At 44.6% G+C, this 12,031-nt stretch overlaps 1 protein-coding gene across 11 annotated transcripts in view; it reads right to left on the bottom strand.

Annotated features, from left to right (window-relative positions):
* SYBU (syntabulin) overlaps window positions 1-12,031 on the bottom strand; it is a 114,512-nt gene that overhangs the window by 65,529 nt on the left and 36,952 nt on the right. For 2 of the 11 annotated variants that reach the window (XM_059165757.1, XM_059165756.1), the window contains exons 2-3: window positions 8,275-8,355; window positions 6,337-6,541 (exon numbers count right to left, since the gene is read on the bottom strand). In XM_059165757.1, the coding sequence (XP_059021740.1) occupies window positions 6,337-6,541; window positions 8,275-8,298 (229 nt within the window). In that variant the 5' untranslated portion in view covers window positions 8,299-8,355. Of the gene's footprint in view, window positions 1-6,336; window positions 6,542-8,274; window positions 8,438-8,581; window positions 8,601-8,751; window positions 8,861-11,976; window positions 11,996-12,031 lie in introns of those variants that run through there. The other 9 variants (XM_059165759.1, XM_059165758.1, XM_059165752.1 and 6 more) reach the window with 8 other exon arrangements.

The raw sequence follows: 12,031 nt of genomic DNA, 5'->3' as shown, positions 1-12,031 counted from the left end.
TGGTCTAGAGTCCTCTCTATTGTCCTTTATGCATGTGGCCTCACTCTCTATATTACTAGTCTAGTTTCTGCATAGATCCTCGATCTCACCAACTGGGTTAGCACAACATCTAAAACCTTTCCTGACGTGGCCTGGCCTGGCTACTCTCATTTCATGCTCTGAACTCAGGTCTGTGATGCCAAGGCTCATGTTTATCCACTGCGCCACGCTAATTTATGTCACTTCTTTGACTGCTTGGGTCTGTGAAATGTGAAAGGCCAATGTTGATAATAAATGGAGCAACAGGGCGCCTGGGTGGTTCAGTGGGTTAAGCCTCTGACTTTGGCTCGGGTCATGATCTCAGGGTCCTGGGATCGAGACTCGTGTCGGGAAGCAGGGAGCCTGCTTCCCCCTGCCTCTCTCTCTGCCTACTTGTGATCTCTGTCAAATAAATAAATAAAATCTTTAAAAATAAATAAATAAATGGAGCAATAGATTCCAATTATGAGGAAGAAGTGTGTGTAGTGCGCATAGATAAAAAGGACAGGGAAACAAAACAGGTGAGTCAAGATAGTCGTGTGGGAATTGCATCTAAAGATATGCTATCCCACTTATTTTTTGGCACCAGGCTTAAGGCAGTAATTGATTTTTCGACCTCTGTGTTTTATTCATTATGATGGCTTTAGCACAATTCTGATCCTCAGCAGGCATTTAATAAATGCTTACTGGATACTCCGTTTTTGTGGAAGCTTGCAAAAAAGTGGCTGTCCTGTTGCTCCTAGGCTACGGTTCCTTCTTTTTTCTCTTTCAGTGAGACCATTGGGTATTTACCAAGAGTGGACCCAATATATCTGCTTTCAGTGTACCCTAAATCACCTTAATGCCAAAGAAAGTAAATGCGCAAGAGAAGTGTGCTAGGGATGGTAAATCCAGAGAGAGAGGATTCTATAGGAAAATAAAGGAAGAGAATGCTTTCTCCTTCCCCTTTACTTGTCTACCACTTGGACACAAGTTACACCAATAATGTAGGTGTCAAGAATATTAATGCTAAGACTAATGACACGGCAATTGTAAATACAGAGTTGAGAAGCTATCATTTCCAGGGAATGTGGAGGCAATTTCCTTGTGCCGTGCCCTGAGTTTAAACAGCTTGGTTGGCCATCGCTTCTATCATCTTTGATCTTTCCTCATCTCGTGAAGCCACTGGGGGATTACCGTTCACATCCCTCTTCCAAAATTCCCAAACCCACACAGACCACAAAAGACTAAGGCTCCAACTTCATGAGACACAAGAGTCATCTGGAAAGCCTATAAAATACAGATTCCTGGGTCCTCCCATCCCGTGATGATAGGTAAGGGCAGGGCCAAGGTATCTGCATTTTAAACAAGTTTTCCTGAGGATTCACAAGTAGACAAACACCATTCTCTGAAACTGAGAAACAATTCCCATTATTTTAGGACCATCTTAGGATTCTCATGTTAAGTACCATAAATCTGCTCTCAGGCTTGCTCTAATCCCATCGTGATTAACATTTACTGTCCCCGCTGCTAAGTGTTTCTGTTATTAAATGGTAAAAAATTTTGCTCTTGCCGTCTTTGTTACAGTCACCACACCCTCAAAGAACTATTTCCCTTGTGCCCTTCATTTGTAACCTGTATCACTGGGTACTTACTCTGCAGCTGAAGCAGCTAAGCACTTGAAATACATATTCCACAACAGTGCCTGGGTCCCCTACTCATTAAAATGATACTAAAGTCTTAGGGTCTTTGTTTTTTTTTTTTTTTTCTTCACAGCAGGTTGGCAGGCATTCAATTATAGAATAATTCTGTACTGCAGCTCACTTTAGTTGAAGCCGTTCATCTCCATTCTGATTATTATGTTCAAAGGTTTACTCTATCCAGATGCCAAGTTTCCTCAACTGGACAAAAGCAAAGCAGAAATAGTTCTGTTTGGCAAGGCCTGGCAGATTTTTGGAGGTCTTGTCCTGTCACAGCAGGGCACTAGTCAGGTTGTAATTTGACTTAATTGTTCCTCCCACAAACAGCAACAATGATTACCTCCAGGTCGCTGGCACTCGAAGAAGAATTTCTTCCCAGCCACTGTAAAAACCAAAATACTTTCCACAAACACCTTACTCAGGATTCAGCTGCAGAGAATCTTAGAATCTGACCAATTAGGGGACTGACCCGGTATATGTGTTTAATGGGTTAAGTCACAAACTTGCCCATGTATCTGTGTGTGCACATTAGCAACACGGAAATAACTGAGAAATCACTGGTCTCCCATAAAACCACCAGTGTTCTCGCCACATAATTTGTTCCACCTGCCATGTTTACAAGGCACCCCAAGGAGAACTAGAGTAAAACCAGGCAATCCATCTGCCTCCCAGCCTCAAGGGGTAATTATGACCTCAACTAAGACAGAGGAATGCACAGCAGGCTGCTGTGTCAGGTGTGCGACGGAGGGACTGACTGACTTACCCACGTCCTGAGCTTTGTCAAGGGTGGCTGGAGTCACGGTAGGAAGACAAACCCAATGCACTACCACCAAAGCAAAGGGAGAAGAATGGACAGGGGACTCATTCAGTGGGCCACACGGAGGACACAAATCACAAATAGGGGTTTGAACACACGTTACAACACAAAACAAGGGAGCAGGAGTGTTGGGCGGAGGAAGATGCTGGCATGGTATCCTCCCAACCGCTGGTTACAAGAACTGTTTAAAAGTAAAGTGGGCGGGCCCCTGGCTGGCTAAGTGAGTGTCCAACTTTTTGAATTTGGTTCAGTTCAAGGTCTCAGGGTTGTGGGATGGAGCCCTGCAATGGGCGGAGGGGGCCGGGCTCAGCTCTCAGCGGGGGAGTCTGCTTGAGATTCCCTCCTTCTTCCGCTGCTCCTCCCCCCCTGCTCTCTCTTTCTCTCTCTCTCCCCTCCTCTCTAAAAATAAATAAATAAATAAATTGTTCAAAAAAAGAATAAAAGAGGGGACATGAAAGCATGTTTTGTTTCTATTGACTTACTATTAAATGTACTTCCTTACGTATGCTTCTTCTTTTCTTTTTTTTTAACTTTAGTTAATATTTACCAAGAATATATAATATTTTACTTGCCATGCACACTGAATAGGGCCTGGCCTCCAAGACCATACAAACTTAACTATGCCCAATTACGGTCACAGTGACGAAGACTAAATACACACTGTAAAGGATAGACTGCTTTATCAGGAGAATGATGTCGGAGTACAAAACGTATGTGCCGAGGAAGTGCACAAAACAGGCATATCTGCAAAGAAAGTCTGTTAATAAGAAGCTATTAAAAGAAACGCTCTTTGGGGATACACCCCAAATGAATTGCAAAAGGTCACACACAACTCCCTTCTCTGAAATGAGAGAGATACAACATACAAATTAGCATACAGAATATCAAGTCATTAAATGTTCCTTGTCAAGACTCCCAGGGGAAGATAAGGGGAAGGCAGTGGAGTGGGGGAGGGGATGGAGAGAGTAGGCAAAAATGGACAGGTCACTTTGAAAATACACGGTTCCCGGTCTTTTCATTTCACAGATCAGTAAAATTAAAAGAAAAACACAATGTGGAGAACACACCAACGTGGAGTTGTCATTTGTTTTGCTCAAGTTTAACTACCACCCACCATCATGACTTTTGTTATGACATTATAAAACAAAAATACAATATACTATCTAAGGAATTAGGAAAGCCAGACTCTCAAAATGAAGGATAATTCTTTATATTAGGTAAATTTAATTTCATGTAAACTCACCACATCCTTCTTTTAAAAACTGAAGATCTTAGAACATACGATGTTCTTCATAATTAATGCCTTTGATACAAATTTGGGGACAGAGTCTCTAGTTTGCAGTTCTGAAAATGTACTTTCCAAATTAAATTGCGTCGTGTTCCTCCATAATTTCACTACCTGATCGTAAGACTCCCCCTAACTCTGCACGTTCCCTTTCGCATTAGTGAACGTGATGATTTATAAAGAGCACAAGCTAATGCAGAATGATCACTGTGAGGCTATGAAGCTACAGGAGATCTCTAAATTATTTTAGTTTAATCCTAGCAGAGGATGGCATTTTTAATGTTGGCCTGTACCTTATTCTCTAACTTAAACGCCACGATGAAGCCAATACATATTCCGGTCTCAGTGTTAAAGCGGCTGGATTAAAACGAGCTATTTCCCCCTGCTGGTTGGACATGTTGTACATTCTCTACCTCACTGCCTGCAGCTTTAATGCTCCCCATAGTACCAAACCCATTTATTTCCCATCCACCGACTGACCTCCTAAAGCATCATTAACACGCCCCCAAAGGGGGCTCCTGTCAATTTTCGTCAGCGCAGCACTCAAAGCTGTCTTGGGGCCTGTGGGGGCTCCATAGGAAAGGAAAGCAAAGAAGGAAAGGCACCGACCCAAACCTTGGGGAAGCACCAACATAGAAAGATGACACCTAGGAACAGAGTCATCCATCCCGAGACCGGATGTGAGGCTCAAGACGGAAAGACAGGTTTACAGATGCTCATAATTAGGCGCTTCTGCCACTCAATTCACAGCTAGTTAATGGCAGAAGGATCAATATCTACTTTCGATTTTCATGTACAGCATTATGGCCTTAGTGGGAGACAGGTCTCTGGGGAGGAGAGATCATCCGAGAATGGGTCTTGGGCAGAGTGAGTCATAACCAAAGTTAATAATCTTATTGGTTTGCCTAATATATTTTCTAAAACATATGTGGAGGGTTTTTTTGTTTTGTTTTGACCATCTTTTTTTTTTTTTTCTTCCTAACACTACTCACCCTGAAGTCAGTCATAGAGAAAATGATTATGCGGAGAAAATATCAGGAAAAAATGTGGAATGGAGCTATGTAAACAAAGTGTGTCAGTTTGAAATGACATCCTCTGGGTTCATCCACACTCAAACAGAGTGAATCCTGAGCTCCAAAATGGAGTCTAAGCAAACAGCACTGCCTTCTGCAAACATGGTTCCAGGTTCTAGGTATCTTTGTGTTTTCTTCTTGCAAGAGCATCAAGCAAACCATCCGCGGGTCTCCATTTTAAACTAGATTCATGTAATACCAATGGCAAGAAACAAGCTTTACGGCATTTTGATAGATTTTTTTTCAGAATCAAGCAGAAAATCTGAGACTTTACAGAGAAAAAAATGTTGGCAGCATAGTATTCCTAATGTACAATTTATGCATGGGATAGAATTATTTCATGAAATTATGCAAGGAGTCCAAAGCTGGACTTTAAAGAAACCTCAAAAAATACATTGATACTAAAAATATTAGAATACTGTATCTTGCTAAATTCGGGAATTAATCACAGCATCTTCATCCACATGTCCCTTTGCATACATGTGTGAGCCTTCTAATTAAATGTTCCCTAAATAAACCCTAAAAATTATCCACTATGAAACATCCTTCATTACTCAGAAGACAGTCATTCTTTTAAATTTTACCCAATTTTCTAATACTTCTCAAAGAATATAAGTCATTCCAAGTCATGTGCTTTAACGGGTTGTAATGGGCTCTGTCATTGATAATGGTGGCACCTTCAGAAGCTATGAAGAGATTTGTGCTTTTGCTAGATGTGCTCACAACTTTAAGGAAACTTCCTTAACCATGCACCCAAACTGACATCGCCAGTTTATCTTTTTAAGAACCATCATGGATTAAGCACCTCTATAAGCCGGGCACTGTATTAGGAGTTCCTTTCGGTCTCATTCAACATTACAGCAACTGTACAAGGTTGATGTTACCGTCCCATTTTATGGATGTAACAACTGAGGCCGAAGGAGGTTAAGCCACTTGCCCAAGGTCATTCAGCTTGTAAATGGTGAAAAGGTCAGGGATTCCATCAGGTCTGGCAAATTACAAAGCCTGTGCTCTTTTCCTCTAAACTACAAGGTCAGGCTGGCCCTGGGATATAAACCTCCTTGATCCTGACCTCATTCATTAGGAGTTGTTTTGTTTTGGGGGATTCTATAATCAGAAGTACACAGCCTTATTAAGGTTGCTATTATAAAAATGCAAGCTAATTCATTTCCCAGATTTATTAAGGAGTCGTTTTCTAAACAGTCATTGAAACCAAAGTCAGATTTCATGTGGTAAATTATAAACTAGAATAACATAGAAAAACAGGTGCAAATGTCCATCAGGGTCGAACCATTTGAAACTGCTGTATGTGAAGGTCAAAAGTGCCAAAAAGGTGCAACCTATCACAATTCATCCTAATAACAGAAGTGTAGACCCAGGCTCTAAGGGGCACACCCCGGTCCATTCACAGTGCACCAGCAGAGCTCACACTCCATGACTGGAGGGCTTCCTTGGGTACTATACCTGAGCAGAAGCTGTTGCTGCTTATGGTCCTCGCCGAGCGCCCAGAGCTGCTGGCATTGAACTCTCTGCTCTCTTCCTCAGAGAAGGGAGACTCAGAGGCTGGGGACACTTTGTGCTGTTGCTGGGGCAGATGGGGCCGCAGAATCAAACGGGGAATTCGGCTTCGGGAAATCTCCTTCTCATGATGCTGTACTCTCTGCTCCTTCTCAAAATTGGACATTAAAAAGAAAACAAAAGGAAACTTGTTTCCCCCTCTTAACCTCTGTTTGTCCCTTCTGGGCTCAGTGTCTAAGAAATCACATTTCTGAATATTGAATTTTCACAGAGCAGTCCTTATCTCGGTTGCTTAAGTGAACACCGAAACTCTGTCTAATCCTTCCAATCTATTGAAGAGCACATACTTGAGTGTGGACACACACACACACACACACACACACACACACGAACACTTTCCATTAGCAGAGAAGCCATTCCATTCACCTATGCTATGCCTAACTCACCTTCCCACTCTGGCTTTTTCTGTCACATTCAAGCTTCTGCTTCTCTCAAAGGCTCTTTATTACTCAAAGCACTCTCTGACTTATTCCTTGATTTCCTCTAGACTTCCATTTTGCTCTCCCTGAATTAGCTGTGACAATCTGATTTCTGCTTTCCTATCTGCTCACTAAGTAGACCCCTATACCTGGAACAATTCTTTCCTGATAGATCATGCGGACTTACGTTTCAAATCCCTCCTCTTCCGGCCAGGATCTTAATTATTCATTAATATCCTGGTACACAAGGCTTGTTGCCAACAGAAAAGCAAACAAAAATCCAATACCCAGTAAGATGGCTCCACCTTTTACACCATGTTTGGCTTTTGTTTTCCTTACAGGACACCCAGGAGAAGAGAGTTTTCTCTCTCTCCTTAAAAAAACACAGCATTAAACACAGAGGGCGATATCTTGGTTTTAAAAATGCATAAAAAGTAATATTTTGGCAAGGTTTTCCAATTTTCAAAGAGTTTTCCTAACCATTATCCCATCTGACCTTTACAACCCGAGCCATAGAGAGGACCCCAACTTAAATCCCTATTTACAGATGAGGAAACTGAGGCTAAAGCCTTAGGCAACAAGGCATATCATCTAGAAGCAGAAGGAATCTTAAATTGTGTTTTTCAGGGTCACCACCACCCTGCCTTATTAAAATGGATTCCTAGGAGGAGCTCTTTGCAAAAAAACTCACCGCTCCCTCCAACCTCTGCAGCTGAAAAAGGCCTTTCCATTGGGTAACAAATACTATTAGGAAACATGACCTCCTGCCCATTTCCACGACGCTTACCAGGAAGGGTCGCTGCCAAAGTAAACACCTCTGGGAGATCTGCAGAGTGCAGGAGTTGAAGGGAAAGCCTCCGCCTCGGGGAACTCCTGAGGTCGCTCAGGCGTCCACCCCATCCGGGGCGAAAACCGCACCCAGCCTCGGGATTTGTTCTGCACATCAGTCCCCCAGCAGGTATCACGTCAGCCACTCTCCGCACACCGCAGACCCTGAACCAATGCTGGGTCGCTGACATGCAAGGGACCTTATTTCTCACTCACCAGAACACCCAATCCTTTTTATTCACATCACACTCCGGACATCCTCTGAGAGCCAGATCCCAAATCCCCAATTTCAGGAGGCGGGATTAACCCTCCAAAGTCAATCCTTTAATCCTCATGTCCACCCCTCAGATCTTTTCCTCTAGTGCCATCTTCCCATCTCCTGGGTCTCATCATCTGAGCAAACGCTCCTCTGCCCTCCCAACGTCCCCACTACCTCCATGTCCCCATCCCCCGCGACTCTGAACGCCACCCCTCCAAGCCCTCACCTGGCTCGCCCGCTGCCCCGCGGTGCCCACTTCCCCGCTCTCCGGCGCCCGCGGACGCTCTCCCCCGCGCCCGCACGACGTGCCCTCCTCACCTTGGTCTCTCGAAGGGGTCCCATCGCTCTGCTGCCCACCGGGTCCCCGCGCCGCCGCTGCCGCCGTCCAGGAGGAGGCACCTGCGGGCACGGGAGCGAGGACACTGCGCTGAGCCGGCGCGGGTTGCGGGCGGCGGCTGCTGCGGGGCCGACACGCCGCCGCCACCGCCACCGCCACCGCCACCGCCGCGGCTCTCTGGGCTCCGAGGGCGCGCCCCGGCGCCCCGCCCCGGCCGGACACGTGGTGCCGCGGCCGCTGCCCGCCGCCGCTCCCCGGGCGCCGCCGTCTCCCCGCCACCTCCCTCACCTGCCGGACCCCCGGGTGACTCGTCGGACACCCCGACCGCCCGATCTCGCCGCGGGCGCTTCCCCCCAGCGCCGCGCGCCGCTCCCTCTGTGCGTAGCCCGACCCCAGGGGGCTGGCCAGGGCCGCGAGCATCTCCAACCGGGAAGTGCCCGACCCCCTCTCTTCGGCACCTGGGGTCCGGTTTGAAGAGGGTACACGTCTGATAGCAGAGCGGAGAAAAACTGCGACATCACCGAGGGCCAAAATGGAGAAAGTTTTCCCCTCGCGGCCCCTCCCTGCCATCTCGGTTTTGAGTCAACATACGGCTCCCCACAATTACCTCGCCCGAGAGAGATGGGGCGGGTCCCCCTGCTCCCGGACCCCAGCCAAGCCAGTGCTGCAGGACTGACACAGCATCTCGTTCAGGGATCTCAGAGGCCGATTCTCCTCGGGGGATTTGCAACAGAAGGGCCAGGGAAAGAACCTTGAGGCCGCTTCCCAAGGACTTGGGGGAGCCAGACCGTTTTAAGCTTCAGAGCAGCCTTTTCTCCATCTCTGCCCCGCAGCGGCTAGGAATGGGCCCCGGGGCATACTGCTAGGGGAGGGCCACTACGTTTGAACTCAGAAACCCGGGTGCGAGGCAGCACTGGACTCCCTCCCAGCTGAGTGCGTTTATGGTAAAGTTGACCTCTCTGAACTTCAAAGTTTATGCTCCTTAAATTGAGGGTTGACAATAATATCTACCTCAAGGGTAGCTGTGAGGATTAGAAGGGGCAAGCAAACAGCTGTACCCAGTTTATGGAACAGAACTTTACAAGGGGGTCGTTAAGTCAGGTCCAGGACACCCTTCAGTATTTGCTGAGGCCTCCTATCTGACAGGCAGAAAAAGCATCTGTGAGGCAGACAGATTTGTTCAACTGAGGAGTTAAAATAGAGATCATCAGCTGGGTCATGGGCCTTACTTAGGACACCTGCTATAGTTAATATTTCTAGTGATGGAACTCAACTTACATGATAACTTAGATGCCCTTCATTCAGAATTGGAGGAAATTCTAAGCAGCAATGTGGATGGGAAACAGTCTGATCTCTACCCCCAGTGTTGTACACGAGGGGACTATAACCCTTGAAAATTGTATTTGAGCCACCACCATCCCCATTTGACTGCCCTCCAAACAGCATTTTTCTGAGTCTTTCCAATTTCAAATCCAGGAATAAGCAACGTGAGTCGAGAGCGAGCCTGAAAATAGTGAAATCAATATGCCCTTTTCCTATATCCCTAAGGAAATTTTATCCCATACATCTTCATGTCTTTTCAATCTACTTAGACTTCTTAAACAGTGAGCTTGGTCATCTTAGAATTCTTTATTTGGAGGGAGGAGTGATTAATTCATACTTTCTATACCTGCACTGTCTTAGATAAAGACTTCAGGAAAAGTGATGATCCAGGATGATTCCTACAATCGACTATTTCCAAAATTACGAGCCCAAGGACATCTACTATGGCACAGGAATAGACTGTTAAGGGCAAACGGTGTTTCTGAATTCTCTACTGAGAACTGAGAATTGAGTCTAGGGGCCTAAGAATAGAAACACCGTGCACTGAGCTGTCCCAATCAGAACCTTATTCTTGACTTTTTCATCTCTCTCCTGTGGCCCCCACGTAGTAAAAACCACAAGTCATCCCCATGCTACTCTAATAATAATACCTTGAATCTGAATACTTCTGTCCACTGTTTAACTCTACGGTCTTCATTTAAAATCTAAACCACAAACATCCCAGATTATTGCAGTAGTGGTCTAACAGGAGTTGCCTTGCTTCCAACCTTGCCTTTTCCTCCTTTCTTGCCAGTTTTTACATTTTTCCACAAGGCCTCTCAGAACAGCCAAATAAAGTCGTGTTTCTTTATTAAGGCTCATTAATGACTTTTCGGTTGTTCTCCCAAGTAGTACTCAAAATCCTGAACGGAGCACAGAGGCATTTCAGAATCTAGTCTTGTTTACTTCTCTGATCTCATTTGTTGCCACTCCTTGTGCACCCATCCCCCACCTCCACCCCTTGGCTACTCTGCCTCCCCCCACACATGGATAACTAACTCAAACAGTAGAACTTTCAGTTCTCTGGAGGTGTCATGTTTTCTTTTTCCTTTAGACTGTTCACATGCTAGTCCCTTTGTCTAGAGCATTTCTTCCACCTCACTCTCCTTAATCTCCTACTAGACTCCTAAAGATACATAAATTTCACTTTAGAGACAGCTTCTTCCAGGAAATCTCCCCTGATCCCTCAAGGTCTTTCCTTGCATATTTCCAGGATACCTGTTTTTAATGTACCCCAGGAGAATTGATATGCTCTTCTATCAGAATTCCCCATTTATCTATCTCTACCAGGAATCATAGGCAGTGCCTAGTACAGGTCCTGTCATACAGTAGGCACTCAGTACACAATAGTCAAATGAACAAATGCATGATTGACTGAATTCTCGAAGCCCATAGGGTCTCATCAGTACAGCATAAAGAAAAGAGACCCAACTTCTGTTTTGCAAATGACTCCTAAAGCTGCTTCCAATATGTCTTTGTATTTGATGATGGGGTGTGTGCCTAAAAAATCCAACATGTGTTCAGTGAAAGCTTTTACTGCAGAAGTGCAGGCAGTGAGAGGCTGTGTGGTGGCCCTGCTGTCACCATAGCAACGCTGCTGAGGGAAAGGCTGATGATTTAGTGTTCTAACGTCTCTTAGCTCTGTACTTTTGGAACCTAAGCCTGTTTTTCTGCTGTTCTATAAGGCAAGTTGTACAAATGATAATATCTATGCCGTCTTTAGTTTCATTCAAGTGTTTCTCAAGTCATTAAGAATAATGTCTTATAACGTTTGTGTTACACCATCAAAGAGATATAATCTAATATAGTGTATTATATTCATCTTTCATTTGCTTTAAAATACTCTAATGCATCATTTCTGTTTCTAGTTACTTATTTTGTTTTGTTTTGTAATTTTGCAGTTTTTCCTTTAGAAATGAATGTAATGCTGGTTTTTAGAGAATACTGACTGCTTTAGAAGGCTAGAGCCCTTCAAGATTATAAATAGTATCCCTGCCCAGGTCTCGGAAAGAATAGGAGATAGAATGTTATAGATTGTGGGGGAAAGAGTGTGTATGGGTAATTACGCCCCCAAATAGGAGATATATTATTTAATTCTTTGTTTATGTAAAATTTATAATTAAATGAATTATGTCTTTCATTTACATAAAACTTTATATTTTCAGAGCTCTTTCACATATATAATCTCATTTGAGCCTCACAAAAATCCTGTGAGGGGCATGTGGCCAATCCCTGAAATCAGATGTGATAAAGAACAGATTTTTATCTATAGGAACCTCTCCCCCCCCCAATGCAAACTTAACAGAAAAGATAATACATACAAATGCACTGCAAGGAGAAAACGTCTGCACCATACAACCGAGACCCATCACAGCC

Source organism: Mustela lutreola, chromosome 3 (assembly GCF_030435805.1).
Source record: "Mustela lutreola isolate mMusLut2 chromosome 3, mMusLut2.pri, whole genome shotgun sequence".
Classification (NCBI taxonomy): domain Eukaryota; kingdom Metazoa; phylum Chordata; class Mammalia; order Carnivora; family Mustelidae; genus Mustela; species Mustela lutreola.
Note: the sequence above shows the minus strand (reverse complement) of the source record. Positions and strands in the feature narration are given on the sequence as shown.